The 16,578-nt window shown below is 45.4% G+C and overlaps 1 protein-coding gene across 1 annotated transcript in view; it reads right to left on the reverse strand.

The window, feature by feature from the left end:
* Positions 1 to 16,578, reverse strand: part of MYO18B (myosin XVIIIB) — a 1,784,667-nt gene that overhangs the window by 1,238,461 nt on the left and 529,628 nt on the right. Inside the window, exon 18 of the mRNA XM_069620271.1 lies at positions 396 to 555. Within this exon, the coding sequence (XP_069476372.1) occupies positions 396 to 555 (160 nt within the window). The remainder of the gene's footprint in view (positions 1 to 395; positions 556 to 16,578) is intronic.

Here is a 16,578-nt window from a genome sequence, read left to right on the forward strand (position 1 = left end):
CCCAACTTTACTTTTTGCCCAATAATGTTCTAATAATATTTCCATATAGTATTGCTTGCTTAAATTTATGTTTCAGAACAGAAAACGAATTATGCAAATGAAAGGCAACATTTTTTTACACAATTATATTAAATCACATATTAAAGTCAACCGGTGCACTCCTTGGGTGAATTAAATTTCGACTATGCTGAGAAGCTCGGTGACTAGTAAGAAACATTACTTGGAGCTTTGAAAATGACAGGGGTTTGGCTTCTTAAACTATTTTGTTTTTTTCTAAATCCATTACTTTCTCAAATTGAATTTAGCAATAGTTTACATTTTACCTGCACAATAACACACAGAGCAGAACACATTATAAATGGAATTCCTTTTTAAGAATGGACTATGGTACTCACATTTTTGTTTGCTGTAGAATTTGGATGGCGTTCTGAGCAGAGAGGTTCAGCTTGGCTCTGGTGATCCAGCTGGTGAAATCATAGCGCACGGGGTCTTTGCCCATCTGGTGAAAAATCTCACACTGCAGGGGCTGCTCACATTTACAAATGGGACCCTCTTCTGTACGTGAGAAACCAGGTGCACCAGTTAAGAAAAGAGACACTTCAAGTACAGTATCAGAAAAGCACATCGAGATACAAGAAAGGTCACTGCATTATGCTGGCATCGTTCTGCTTCTTAATCCTGTGTATAGTAAATCAAACATTCAGGGCAATATTGCAGAAACTTCGCGCCAGTGTACGCCCAGTTAGCACTATGACAAACATGTCCCTACTTAAAACTACGTATTATTTTAGTGCAGTCGCTCACCAGGCCAATGGGCTATGACTAGAGCAATATTTCCCTGGTGAAAAAAGCATTCAAATGAATGGTGTGCTCAGAAATATTATTGGGAAAAAAGATGGCCAATAATAAAAAATATCTAAAAAATATATTTTTCTTAAAGTCCCTATGTAAAGTATTGAGCAAATGAATCTCAAACTTTAAAATTGGAAGCACTAGGAGGCATCCATTTTGTGAAATGGATGCCGCCTGTGCTTGCCTTTGCTGCACTAATGAAGCAAAAGCCAGCCAGCTGTAGTAAACAAAAGCTACCACTGGGTGGCTTTTGCTTCATTGGTGCCGGAGGACGGAGACCATAGACTGCAGGCAGGAAAGTTGCATCTCGGTAAGTGCTCATTTCTTTTTTTGAAATAAGCTCTAGCTGTAGTTTTTTTTCTAGGTTTTCCGGGCTGGAGGAGCACGGAAAACTTAGAAATAAAACCACAGCTTTTAAAACGTCTTATTTACAAATGCTACAAGTTTCTTTCTAAGTTTCTCGCGCTCCTCCGAGCCGGAGGAGCCTGAGAAACTTAGAAAGAAAAACCCCAGAGTTTTTGAAACACAACCGCGTTGTGTTTCTGCCTGCCGTGGCTATCACTTTGGGAGCCCCGGAGACCCAAAGTGAAAGCCATGGCAGGCAGAAACACAACTCAGGTGTTTTGAAATGCTGCAGTGTTTCTGCCTGCAGCAGCTTTCACTTTGGGGCTCTCAGGCTCCACCGGGGGAGCCCGCAAGCCCCAAAGTGATTGTTGCTGCAGGCAGAAACACAACGCAGGTGTTTTGAAATGCTGCAGTGCTTCTCACTGCGGCAGCTTTCACATGGAGTCTCCTGGGCTCCCCCAACCCTGAGGGAGTCTAGGAGACTCCAAGCGAAAGCTGCCGCAGTGAGAAATACAATGTTGTTGTATTGGTAAATGCTGCAGTATTTACAAATCCAACAACGTTGTTATTCTGAATGCGGCAGCTTTCGCTTGGAGTCTCCAGGACTCCCTCAGGGTTGGGGGAGCCCAGGAGATTCCACGCAAAAGCTGCCGCAGTCAGAATAACAATGTTGTTGTATTTATGATTTCCGTAGTTTTCCAACCACGGCAATCACAAATACAACAACGTTGTATTTTTAATTGACGTGTCTCAGCTTTTTGCCTTCATTTTATGTTTTCTGTGCTTCCCTGGGGTTGGGGAGCACCGCAAACGTAAAATGAAAGTGAAGGCAGCCTCCTCAGCTCTGATCTGGCTGCAGTGAGCAAAAGCTCCCAGTAGGGGGCATTTGCTGCTTGTTTAGTGCTGCCAGGGCAGAGCTGAGGAGGTTGCCTGAAATCACAAAATGGATGCTCCCATGTAAATACTTTGAGCCTCGTTTGTTCAAAGTGTTTACATAGGAACTTTCATTCAAAATATGTCTAAACTATGTTTTAGACTATTGTCCATCATTTTTAGCAATTCATTTTTCTGAGCGCACCATTCCTTTAACACATATTTTTTGCACAAGGGCATTTTTTGGTCCTAGTGCTAGTTATACTTGCACTGGCACAAGATTTATGTAATAGCAGCCAACATGTTCAGAGCCCATTTATTACAATAATCTAAAACATTATTTCTCTATAGCATCCTCTAACCAATTTTTGCCGTCCAGTAGCACCGCAGTTAGACGTTACTACTATGATATGATAGGTTATTTATAACACGCTTATGACGCAGAGGTTTCTAAGCGCGGACCCGGGGAATAAAACCTGTGGTGTTCTCTGTCGTCTTGCATCCAAGACGATCATGTTGCCCCTGAGCTACCCTCCTGAGGTAAATCTAGCGGTGTTTGCTTTTTCAGTGGTATAAGTGGGCCATGGCAGGGATTTGAACCTGCAGCCAAGAGGCTGCACACACATTTCGGCAGTGTGCGCTCATTGCATCATTCAATCTTACAAGATGCAATTCTAACAATGGAAACACTATGTGAGCCGAAAATAGAATAATGCATCCATATTGCACGCTTCTTTTCCATTCCTTGACCTTGACCTGGCAAGCTATCGCGATCAGAGCTGGATGCCATGACGTGGTGCACTGAGAAAAACAGTGGTGGCGAAGCGGGGTTGATCTATTTCCCGTGCAGTGGGGAACGGTCCCAGTCTCTTTCGGGCAGCGAGGGACTTGCCTGATTTGCATATACTTAGGACCTTTTGTACTTGCACACGCGAGCTTTTGTAATGCACACGCGAGCTACAGCATAAAAAAAAAAATAGAACGGGATCGAAGCATGGCCTGAAGCAATTGCATTCATCCCCTCTTGGTTTTCTGATGCGGAAATGAATGAGATCAATGCGCACATCTGGAATTAATTGGATCAGCTGAGCCTGGCGATGCGACATCATTGATAATAGCGCTGGGTAGACTGAGAAATCATTCTCGGGTGAAGGCAATCCTCATATTATGACACAACTGTGTTGGAGAAATGAACATATGGTTCGGCGCGATATTTGACGTCTGTATGATTTCTCTTATTCTTGGCGAATAAACATGCTGTGATAAACTTTCTGCATGACACATGAAGTTACATTAATTAAAAGAATGGGGTTAAGAAAAGCACCCTGCACGCTTTTGACCCGCGGTCAGTGAGGCCTGGTCAACCTTTGGTTCGGAAGGGGGAGGCATTGATTATTATCTCTCATGTGAGTCCTGTCCTCTCTATCAATGGGAAGGACAGATTTCCCTGCCACTGGCACCTCCGATTATTCATCACCCCCCACCCCCTCTCCTCCTGCTCTCAGGTGTTGCCTTGAAAAGGCCTGACAACATTTACACTGTGCATATTCAAATAATCATTATATGCGGAGAAGTGGGCTAAAGTGGTAAGCAGTGTCGGCAGGGGACACTGGCACACTACAAGCCCTTTTCTTTCTTTCCATTGTTGGAGGCGGACCTGCTGTGTGCAGAGGGTGGAGAGCAGCTTTACATTTCCTAGTAGCGGAAGTGACATCACATGACCCTTGACCTCTGATGACATCACAGGACATGCTGTCATTTGACCCCACCCTGAAGTGATATCGCGGGAAGCGATGGAACATGACCTTTCACCCCTTGACAAAACAGAAAGTGGTATCACATAGCATTGTTCCTAAGTACACTACGAAAAATATGGTTACGATATCACTATACTGTGATATGCATTTCATACGAGAATGGATCGGCATATGTATCATTAAGATCAGTGTTTATAGGCCCATATTACCAAATTAGTGTGAATGCAAGCGGATCTTTTGTTTCATTACTCTGTGTAGTGAGGCAGGCAGAGATGGCGAGACGCACAGTTTTCATAGGGGGTGATCACTTTGTGCTATATATGTCCTAGATGTCCACGGCCAAAGGATAATTATGTGATATTATATAGCACTTACGCTTAAGCACTTTATATAGAAAAAATATACATACAATATCACCCAACCTGGGTTGGTACTCATTTATCGACCTCAGAAGGATGAAAGGTTGAGTTGAGGCGTTTAATAAAAGACAAAATCAGTGGCTCACCCCCTGGAGTGTGCCTAAAATAAACCTTTAATGAGTCTAGCAATTATTGTATAGAATTCCAGAAAGACACATTTGTTGGTATTCCTATTCTTTCTTATTTAGGGTCACTGCTGAAAGTGTTAGACTTGTGGAACTCCTGTTCTTTTTAATTTATGTAAGAGGCCTGAACAAGAAAGACAACCACTCCAGAAGCAAAGAGCCACATTGCATAAAAAATATAAAAACATAAAAAAACACTTGTTTTAAAAATTGTTTTAGGGGTAGCAATGGTAACCGCAGTGGTAGCCAGGGAGACCTCAGGGGTCACAGTGGCGACCCCTGGCAACCCCTAAAAGACATCCCTGTTATAGGGGGGTCCCAAAACAAATATTTCTTCCCATAGACAAAGGTTTTGTTCACGCCTACAGCCCCAACCGCTTGACGGATTTTCACCAAATTTGCTGGCAGGAGTGGCGGCTTGGTCCAGAAAATGTGTTGGTGTAAATCGGTCCATTAGTTTATTGTAAAACGACCAAAAAGTAGGTAAAAAATATGAGTGATATCTGGGTTCGGTCAGCAGACACATTTCCCTGTTCGGTCCGCGGACAGTCATCTGATTGGCCTATCGGGCGACGTGAAGTCGATGGACATTGGGCATGCCCACTGATTGGATGGGGAAAAGCGTGAAACGCCGACATGTTGGATTCTCAGACTTTTGCCGGCGTCCGCGGACACCGCGTTAGAAATCTAACAAAAAAACGCAACATTGCCCATGCCAAACCAAACAAACAATCTCTTGGGCGGTGAGGGTGATGAGGATGGGCTAGGATATGGCCATAAGAAGCCAAAAACAGGTTTTTTCCATCCCTGAAGTCTGCAGACACTCCAAATGTCCTGGGACAGTCCTGTAGTGTCAGCGGACACTTCAAATGTCCTAGGACATCTGTGGCTATTTCCACATTACAGGGTTGCTGAAAAGCAGTTTTTGGATGGCTTATAATTTTGGCGCCACTCAATGAAACTGCATGTAATTTTGGAATTTTATTGTAGACTTAATCCTGAATGATTTTTCAAAATTTAGTGGGATTCTTTTAAGAGGGGGCAAAATTAGAGGAGGGCTCAACAATATTATAAAGGCTTAGAAATGTGGTGCCATTTCACAAATCTGCACAACAGTTGGCAAAACAATTTTGGATCTAGATATAAATGGTTCATCAATGACATTTGTGATGTTATCTTTGATGTCATGGGTGTTAGTCTTAGCAGAGCACAATGCTGCACGAGTTATGCTTGCTTAGTTACCATAAATGGCGAATTTGTGGGGTGTTTCAGTTTGACCTGTAACCATAACTTCCCTGTAAGAACGTGTTTCCATTGAATTTCATAGGTTTTTGCTAGGGCAACTTAACCATAAGAATCCTTTAACAACGTTTGTGTTAGTGAATGTCATAGATTTTTATTAGGGCACTGTAAACATAATGTTGCTTTAGCATAGTATATTTAGAAATGAGGCTGATTATGATATAAAGCTCCTTTCAGAGTGTCACAATGTAAGAGGAAATGAAGGGAGGCAGTGCAATGTGCATCATATACCCTCTGCACAATTGTGTGCTAAATGGAAGGAACTGTGGTACTGTGGAAAACACTGCAGTGGAAACAGGTAGAAATGGGTGGCTGTCGCAACAGATGGTTGTGCGTGTTGCAGTGCGTTTTCAAGAGTGCAAGTGCGCAACAGCAAGCACAAACATTATTCCTATACTTACAAAAAGGGAAGCAAGGCAATGTGTGTAGAGTGTGCAGAATTCAGAAATGCAGTAATATCAACAGGAACACTATTTGTGGGGAAACCTCTTTGTGCTGTGAAACAATAGATTTCCATTTGTATAGTATGACAATGGCACAAGTTGTGAAAACACACAAATACACTTCTTCACAATGTACTGCATTTTCTCCATTTCCGGACCAAATAAAAAATAACGCGCCTACATGGGTGTATGCATAATAGGATACACAATTATGTAGGAGATCAGAATCAGAAGTATTACCTGGCCTACTGCCTCCCTCAGCAGAAACGGCACTGAAAATCATGTTACAAGGTATACATTTGTCCCTCCACAATCAACAACAATAATATTGTTGTGATTGAGCGTCACCAAAGTCTCACTCAGACAAACCAAAAGCCATCACTTCATTGTAGGTGCTCCATATGTGTACAAACCCACATGATACACTCCACACATAACTCCCACCTGACTTTGTTTTCCATTCACTGTCAAGTAATGTATGTGCAATTCACCCACAAAGCATACGCTGTGGCTCGTACAACACACAGCCATAAGCTCACCCTCTGCATTTAGGTCGACAAATATACCGTACACCACAGTCTGTGCATACACTCCACACCAAGAAAGCTTATTGCGCAATCCTGTGTCCTCCACAGTCCCAAATATAAGGTGGCCATGTGCAAAAGGGGCATTTGTTACACGTACAACACTGCAACTGGTGTGATGTCTGCAGATTTTCCCAGTGTGCGTGCACAGTAGTAGGGGAATAAATGTCAACCAGGGTAGGGGATGTCCTTTGTAGTGGTAGTAAAAAAAAGAAAAAAAACAGCTTCCATAGTAACAACTCTTTTATCTGGCTTTTATAATTGTTTTTATTTGTTGCACTGCACCTCACATTCTTACAATAGCGTCTTCAGTGCAGCCTGTAGATTGGAAAACTAAATATCATTGCCACTGGGTGACAATTAAATGCCATTTCCATTGAGAAGGTGCACATGTCGATAACCAATGTTGTCATTGTCAAAGGAGTACATACCAGAAGCACGCAAAAAGTTACACATGCTTCTGTTGATAAGACGCCTTCCTACCTCTGGCTGCCGACAACTTTCATTGGGATAGTTATATACTGGACTTGGTGGTATACATGAGAAAAGCACCTTCACATTTGCAAACATGGGCTACACTTCTATCATCATCTTTTTGAGTTGACGGTACACACTAAAAACTAAGATGGTACCAAGCTTTGGAACCCAAAAGCAATACTCCATAGTGCACTACCACAATGTGTACAGTACCTAAAGAAGGCACTCGTCGACATTTTGCAAGCAAATGGTCGAAAGTATGGACAGCGACTCCATATAATAAAGTCTCCACTTCATCCAAATTCAAATTGCCATTAAGGCCTCTTTCCGTGGCATACTGGAGCATATCTAGCAAAAAGCGATCACCCACTATGAAAACTGTGCGTCTTGCCATCTCTGCCAGCCTCACTACACAGAGTAATGAAACAAAATATGGCTGACCTTTCCTGTGATGCACACTCTAACCACCGGATTGGACAATTGCAACAATCGCATTTCCATTGACCAGCATGTTCAAAAGCACAGAAAGTAGCACTTGCACCTCGAAAAATTATTGTGAGGGCCGCACCCCAGTAAATAATGAACAGTCTTTCCACTATCCTCTACCCACCATGCCCTAATTAGGTATTGCTAAGTACTCACACACGCATCCACCAATCCCACCAAGACCATCTTGCAATGTCAGTTCTGCACAAGACCTCATATGTACCGCTACAAAATCAGCCTGCACGTGGGCTGTTATTGGAAAGCACATCCAGTGGAACGTTCAGTGAAACATTGCAGGAGTTGTACATGCACATTCATCTGCATAAGCACCCATCACCACAAAAGAAAGGTATGACATTTTTTTGCAGCATGTTCACAACTCTGTTATAAGTGCCTCTGTGCTTCATTTCTGCCTGTAAGCATCCACTACGTGTTTAAGAAGCATTGATGTTCCTCCCATCTCCTACCATGAAGTGGTGATTTGTTGGTATGTGCTTGCAATGTTTTCATTTAACCATTTCATACACTTGACCTCATTAGGACCCTGGCGCTAAGTGTTTAACGGCACCGTAAAAGGCTGCGGTGCCGTTAAACACTTAGCGCCTTACTACGAGATCCCTTTGCGGGACCCGACCTGAACGGCTGGTCTAGACCAGCCGTTAAAGTGGGGACCCGCAAAGGGACTCTCGAGGTAAGTACGGTACCGCAATTTGCGGTACCGTACTTACCGCCTTCCCCAGTCCCATTAAGCCATATGGCGGAAAAATGGGAATGGGGAAGGGCCAATGTTCAATCAGGAATTACCTCCCCGCCAACCTTGGAATGGGGTGGTAATTCCCCATTGAACATTGGCAGACTCGTTACGATACCGGAACCAGCCAGGGTGCTAATAGCGCCATGGTTTAGCGCCAGTATCGTAATGAGGGCCGGATATTAGCGAAACAGGAACTGTGTTCTTTCCTTCTGACAATGCTACAAAAATTGTTCCCCAGAAACCCACCTACTATATAACTCATAAAAAGAAGGCACTAAAGCCACCACTAAATGTATCTTAGCAACCTACAGTCACTTTGCAAAAGGTCAGTGTCTGCACAGCTGTGGTGCTTTGTACGCTGCACTGTTGCCAGAATCTCTTTTTAAATCTCCCAGCTTTCACTCTGCGCCCCAGCAACTCATCCATAAGAGGAGTATGCAACTTGTCCATGGCCTGAAGGGCAGGGATCATATCTCTGCTGGACTAAAATGTCTGCAATAGCTCACAGTGGCTGCAAACAATAAAATAAAAGCCCTGTCCCCTGTGCATTATGCAGAAGGCCTTCTGGTCCCTGGGCCCTCAGTACCTTGCACTCTCACTTCCTAAATATCTGCTTGCACGAGCTCTTCCCTCATCCGCCTCCTACTCCCTCAGGGTCAGTTGCTTCTAACCGCAACCAGATGTGGTAGATGTGTTTCTTCTGCTGGGACCTCCCTGGGAACTCCCTGTGGAACACGCTGTGGAACATGCTCTCTGTCTCCCTGGACCTTGAGGAGAAGCATTGTAGGGTTTGAAAGCACCTGAAAACCTTTCCATGTGCTTCTTCTTTTCCCCCTCCTCTCCCCTACTCACTTCCTGGCTGAAAAGTATTGTGCATCGGTTTCCTACCCACCCTATAATCTGTGCCACAGGCCACGTCCCTCCCTAAAGTTTCACCCCTGCACTGGATTTCAACCAACCCCCGCACTTGAGGACTGTTTTCTACAACCCTAACAGTCCGGCCGACCCCTTGATGTCCACACTTATCCTTGCACTTGCCAGCACCGGCCGTAGTTGTATTTCTATTTTTTATTGTTCCCATGTACTGCACTTTGCCCTCCCCCTTCCCATTCACTTGCGCACTTTCAATGTCAGCTGGCCTAGAGTAATCAATGTCTCTGTGTGGCATCCGTTCCGCCTCCCTTTCCTCGACGCGTCTTCACACACTTGTATGTAGGCGCGATACAAATGGCACATAATACCATAGCACATCATATCATATGATGCACACGCTTCTTCATAACAACAAGATGCCTGCCACGTACCTTGTACACTTCACAATATGGTCTTCCCAACGTAATGCATGTACTACAAATGTAGGAAAAGTAATCCCACAAAAGCAGCAGGGAATGTACATTTTCAGGCTACCCTCGGCCTCCTCCTCTCCCTCTCTCATCTCTGAATGTCTGTCTGCTATCCAGGAGTGGTGTGCCGCAAATGACCTCTGCCTTAATGCCAGTAAGACTGAGATTCTACTCATCGGCACACCCACTCCCTCTTTCCCTGTTGCTCTCTGGCCAGCCTCTCTTGGCCCTCTTCCTGCCCCCACCTGCAAGGCTAAAAACCTCGGGGTCATCTTCGACTCCACACTCTCCTTCTCTCCTCACATCTCTGACGTCTCTAAGAAGTCACACTACCAGCTGCACCTCCTCAGAGGTATTCTCCCTTTCCTCTCCTTCCCCCAGAAGCTCACTGTCTCCAGAGCCCTGGTTCTCTCTAAGCTGGACTACTGTAACAGCCTCTATCTAAAACTGCCTGCCTCTACTCTCCGCCCTCTGCACCTTATCCAAAACAGGACTGCGAGACTTGTCCTTGGCCTCAAGCCCAGAGATCGTATCACTTCAGGACTGAAATCTCTGCACTGGCTCCCAGTGGCTGCGAGGATTAAGTTCAAAACCCTCTGCATTGTCCACAAGGCCTTCTGGGGCCTGGGGCTGAAATATCTTCAACTCTGCCTTCCTAAATATCTTCCTTCTCGAGCTCTTCGCTCATCCGCCTCCAACTCCCTCAGGGTCAGTCGCTTCTCCAAGCAACGAGTGGGCGGTAGATCTCTGTCGTCGGCAGGGGTCTCCCTCTGGAACAGCCTTCCTGCCTCCCTTAAACTTGAAGAGGACCATCTCCGGTTCCGGAAGCACCTCAAAACCTTCCTCTTTGCTTCTGCTTTCTCTCCCCCTCTCCCCTGCTGAATTCATGGCTGATACTGCACTGGTTACCTGGCCACCCTTCTGTTCTCGGGCCCAGGCCCTGCCAGCTGCACACCCGCACTGCCTCCCTGGCAACCCTTGTACCTGGGGACTGTTTTCTGTAGCCCTACAGTCCCTACCAGCACTTATCTGCACCTACCCTGCACTTGGCGCCTTCTGGCCGTTACTGTCTTGTTATTCTACTATCCTATGTACTGCACTTCCCCTCTCCCCTCCCCCTTGCACTTTTCCCTTTCCCCCCTCCCACGCACTTGCGCGATCTGAATGACACTTGGCCTAGTAAGATTGTTTTCTGTCTTCCCTTGTTCCCCCTCCCTTGCCTCGTCGTGCTTTGAAACACTTGTGTATAGGCGCGTTATAAATGCCATATCATATCATATCATATCATATTAGCAACGTTAAGGAAGTGCGTGCAGTGCATGCATACAAACAGGATGCATGACCCTTACCTTGCACACTTTCACCATAGCCTCCTACATTTCTCAGTACAAACAGACCTTCTGTCATAGTGTTTGTGTACGCACCACAACCAGCAACCAAATATTCCCTAATGGCTTAGCCTCTACAGGCCCAATGCCATAGCTGCCATCCTAAAAAGAGCCGGATGTGCCTCAAAGGCCAGTGGAATCCACAGCATTACAGTGCTAGAATCTGGAGAGGGAGGGGGGTGAGGGAGTGTTGGGGGTGTGTGAAACAGGGGTGGGGATTGTGTCTTTAGGATTGTCTCTAAAAACACTTATATTTTATTTCTTCTTGTTTTTGTTATGTACGTGCATTCATACATTTTATTCTTGTTTTTCTCTCTTGCTCACTCTGTTTGCTTCTCCTCCTGACATTTTTCTCGACTGAAGATGAACGCTTATCTTACATTTCTACAGAATTTTCTGCAACGCTTTGTGCAGAGTGGCAAACACAACAGCTTTGCCAATGGAGGTAAAAAAAATGCCATTTCCTTGAAACCACTGGAAATGTTGCTGATTATTAATGCTTTCATAGTTGGTGCAGGACATCCCAGCACTGCACATAAAGTCACACATGCTTCTGTTTATCCAACATCTCCCGACCCCTGGCTGTGGACAAATTACACTGGCATGCTCCCATTGTCCTTTTTGTATCATCGATGAGAAAATCACCTTTGCAGTACGAAATATCTGCATCACAGCTGTCATCAATGTCTTTAAGTAAGCAAGCAAACTTGAGCATGACAAATGCCCCAAATGTAGTCCTCCAAAATGCATGACCACCGCATCTACATTACCAACAGAGGCCACACATTTGCAAAGGAGATCCATGCACCAGAAACCCCACTCATAAACTGTGTCCCAAAAAGGCTGCACTCCTTGCAACTGAAAGTCAGTATCAAAGCCTCTTTCCATGGCATACCTGTGCAGATCGTGCACAATGGTAACACCGACTATAAGCACTAGCCATCTGTCCATCTCTGCCAACCTCACTGCATTGCACTTTGGGTAAATATGTCACCACCCCTTCCGGTGAACCACACCACCGAAACCTCATTGGAGAATCCCCACAGTTCCATTTGAGAAGTCTCCATGCTCCGAAGGCCATGATGTGGCACATGTGCTTTCCCAGCTACAGCTCTTCCCTTTGCACTCAAATGTTCCAACACTCCCTTAGTGGTGCCTATTGGCAAGTATAACATTTCCAAAATGCCTGCACCAATCATATACTGAAGCTCGGCTTTGCACACTATCATTTCTGTATACAACCCCATATTTTCCGTTAAACGCTCTGAGAGCACATTCCTTTTGCTTCCAAAGCCCCTCCACCAGAAATTGTTCCTACAGGATGCCCTATTTCAGCATCCACTATGATCCTGCAGCGCACCCAGCACACCTTTCACCATGCACACAAAAGTCCACCCTTGCCCACACCCAGCACAACACTATGAATCCATGCATGCGACCTTGTGGGCAGCTAACATTGTGCACAAGCGTAATATACCTATCAGCACTTCAACCCAACTCCCTCACACCTTTAAACACCCATTCACAAAAACAGGTTGCAATTGGCAGCATCCACAAACATACCACAGCCTCCATCACCCCTACCCACTGCCATTCACAAAGTGTTGTGTCACTACCAACCTAACCACAACATTTTCACAACATTGGCCCACTTCAAGAAATCTGCACACACCATAGTAAGGAACCAATACAAGCAACACTTCAACCATACCCTCTGCCATACTGCCAGTATGCACACACTGAGCCCAGTGCCCACACTACGTGACTTTTCATTGCACCATCTCCAATCACACATCGAAAACTCTACCATGTTCTAGCAATGACTTTAACCTGCGGAACCAAATATACACACCGGCCAGCTCACTTCTGCTGCTCTATGGTGTCTGAAATGTATGCCACAACCATTCTTGACAGGTCACCACCCTATAACAGATACACAGTCAAAATTGCATTAGTGGCATGGGTTTCCTCAAGTCCTAGGCTCGTCAATGCATGGCCTTTGGCCATGCACCTGATAGGCTAAGCCTTGAACACAGGCACCGCAATGTAATGCCACCATGCATGTGACCATATCACCAACTACGCTAATCCACATACACACCACTTCCACCAGTACTCCTACCCAACCTGCACAATCATCCACCAATCACATACTGAACCTCTGCACTGCACCCATTCACGAAAACAGTTTGCTATCAGGAGAATCCACAAACATACCAGAGCCTCCACCACAGCCATTCACAAAGTATTGTGTCACTACCAACCTACCCACAACCTTTTCACAACATTGGCTCTCCTTCAACAAATCAGCACACAGCATAGTAACCAAGCACATTCAAGGTGCACTTCTGCCATATCCTCTTCCATACTGACAGTATGTAAACCCAGCACCCAGTGCCCACACTGCATGACTTTTCACCTCACCATCGCCAAGTACACATCAAAAACCTTACCATTTTGTAACAGTGTCCTCACCTGCGAAAAAAAACATGCACGCATGTCAGCTCACTTCTGCTGCTCTATTGCACCCGATAGGCTAGGCCTTGAACACACACACTGAAACGTAATGACACCATGCATTGAACCATATCACCAACTACGCCAATCCACATACACACTGCTGCCACCAGCACTCCTACCCAACCTGCACACACATCCACCAATAACATACTGAACCTCTGCATTGCACCCATTCATGAAAATAGGTTGCTATCAGCAGAATGCACAAACATACCCCAGCCTCCACCACCCCTACCCACACCCATTTACAAAGTATTGTGTCACTACCAACCTAACCACAACCTTTTCACAATATTGGCCCCATTTCAACAATTCAGCACACAGCATAGTAACCAAGCACAATTAAGGTGCACTTCTACCATATACTCCTCCATACTGACTGTATGAAAACACAGCACCCAGTGTCCACACTGCATGACTTTTCACAGCACCATCGCCAAGTAAACAGCACAAACTATAGCATGTTGTAATAGTATCCTCATCTGCAAAACCAAACATGCACACATGGCAGCTCACTTCTCCTGCTCTATTGTGTCTGAAATGTGCTCCACACACATTATTTACAGATCACCACCCTCTAACTGCTGCAGAATACAAAATGCATTACTGCCGTGTATGTCCTAAAGCCCTATCCTCTTGAGTGCATGGCCTACGGCCTTTGGCCATGCACTCAACAGTCTAAGCCTTTAACACTCTCACTGCTACATAATGTCACCATCCATTTCACCATGTCACCAACTTCGACTATCCACATACACAGCAGTACCACCAGCACTCCTACCCAACCTGCGCACCGCCATGGAACTATGCAGCAACAAATTGCATCAGTTACCATAATGTAGAAAGAAAACACTCTCTCCTGCTCCCCTGTGCACTTTCATTCACATACTATGGCAGTCCCCACTTCCATTCCCAAATTACCGTGTCACTGCAAAATTACTGTGTCACTGCCAAACTAACCACATTTGGTTTGCAACACTGGCCTACTGCAACCAATGTGCACACACCACACTATGCAAACACCACACTGTACCCGATGCACACCCACACTTGCGTTACTGCGGTGGGTATGCTAAAGCCCTACTCTCTTCATTGCATGCCCTACAGTCTACGGCCTTTGCCCATGCACCCAATAGTCCAATCCTTCCACAGACCCAACACAACTTCCTGCACCCATACATGCCACCATGTGCCCTACTACTGCATTCCATCTGCATAGCAGAGCCACCCACGCTTCCATACAACCTATGTCATGTGCAATTCATTCCCCCATCTAAAATTGATCTATCACCACTCACCACCGAAAGAGGTCACCGCAAACAGGTTGCGGCAGAAGCTATCGGGCAGTTACGACACCTGGCTCCAATCACCACACAAAGTAATTGCTTGTCTTGATGCAGTATGCGTGAAAACTGCAGGCACTCCTCCATCTTCTTCCACCTACCTACATCTGTCACATGAACAACTTCTCACTCCCCCACCCGTTCCCTCCATTCTTGCCACCAACACATGTCGTATGGTACATTTTCCAGACCCTTCTGCCGCCTCACTGTCCTCCGATACACCATGGCAGCGTTTCCCAATAACGTTGACGCACAGCATGGTTCCATCCAGCCAACCACCTTCCACCTCCAACGTTCTCCAACATCACGGCATACCGCAGGCCAATGACTCTTCGGTCCGTGGAGCAAACAGGGAAATGGGTCAGCGGAGCGGACCCAGATATCACTAATATTCTGGGACGTACATTTCAGTAATTTGCAACAAAGGTACTGGTTGTATTTCCACCAAACAAACAAGCCCCCGCTCTTGCCGCTCTTGCCGCTCTTGTCGCAAATTTGGTAAAAAATCCATGCAGCCGTTAGGGCTGTAGCCGTGCGCAAAGTTTTTCCTCATTCAGGCTGTGGGGAAAAAAAATGTGGGACCCCCCCTATAACTTTGCCCCGGCGCACAAAACCTCAAAGTCGCCCATATACTTTTTTTGAAAGCTTGGTGAGGATTCCTCCAGGGGGACCGAAGATATAAGCTGCCGAAAAAGTGCTCTTCCTGTGAGTTTAGCAACTTAACCATAACTAGACGGCCGCTACCGCGGCCCGTGTGATATATATACAGTGAAATAACTGGCATCAATAGTACATCTTCCATGTGTGGTCATTATTGGAAGTGCCATGAATACATTTTCAGTGAACTCTTATTAAAACTATAGACAAGAAATAGAAACAAAAGACACAAAAAACATATAAACAATTCAGCAATAAGAATGATCACACAAACCAACAATATAGCAGCACATATATCCTTATAGCGCACATCAGGGGGTTTTGCTTGCTCTTAAAATCTGCAAGCTGAGGTAATGGGGCGAGCAAAGCAAATGCGGTTAACAATGGCTGAAAGTCTTTCATATGCTGGCATAGCACACAGCTGCAGGATATAGGCCTATTATCACCTCGGTCAGCTATCTTTTTTACGTAAATGCTCAAGCTCTGAATTCAAAGTGATTGGAGAGAGAAAGATGTTGAAGGGAAAGTGCGCTGTGAGGAGGTAACTTGACAGAATGCCAAGGCAAGAGCAACAGGGAGAAAGAACTATGGGAAGCAGAGCGGCAACTGACAAGGATATATAACCATTACGTATCTCGGAAATACAGAGCTATACAGGCAGTTAATGCCTGCATTCTGACATATCTGACTGGCTGAGGTGTGCTGGTTTGGGGTACACTGGGCAATAGCACTGGCTGTGGTGGGTTAAAAAGGCAAGTACAACCCTACTGTCTAATTTTGCTGAGACCTTTAAAGCCGGCGAGCTCAGCCACAGCAGGCACCCATGTACTATGGCTTTTGCTTTAGGGAAACGGGTAAGCACAGGGTGTGCCAACCAGTGCCTCAACAGAAAATGCCATTGAAAAAAAAA

The sequence above is a fragment of the Ambystoma mexicanum genome, chromosome 10 (genome assembly GCF_040938575.1).
Source record: "Ambystoma mexicanum isolate Mex_15411 chromosome 10, UKY_AmexF1_1, whole genome shotgun sequence".
In the NCBI taxonomy this organism is placed as follows: Eukaryota; Metazoa; Chordata; class Amphibia; order Caudata; family Ambystomatidae; genus Ambystoma; species Ambystoma mexicanum.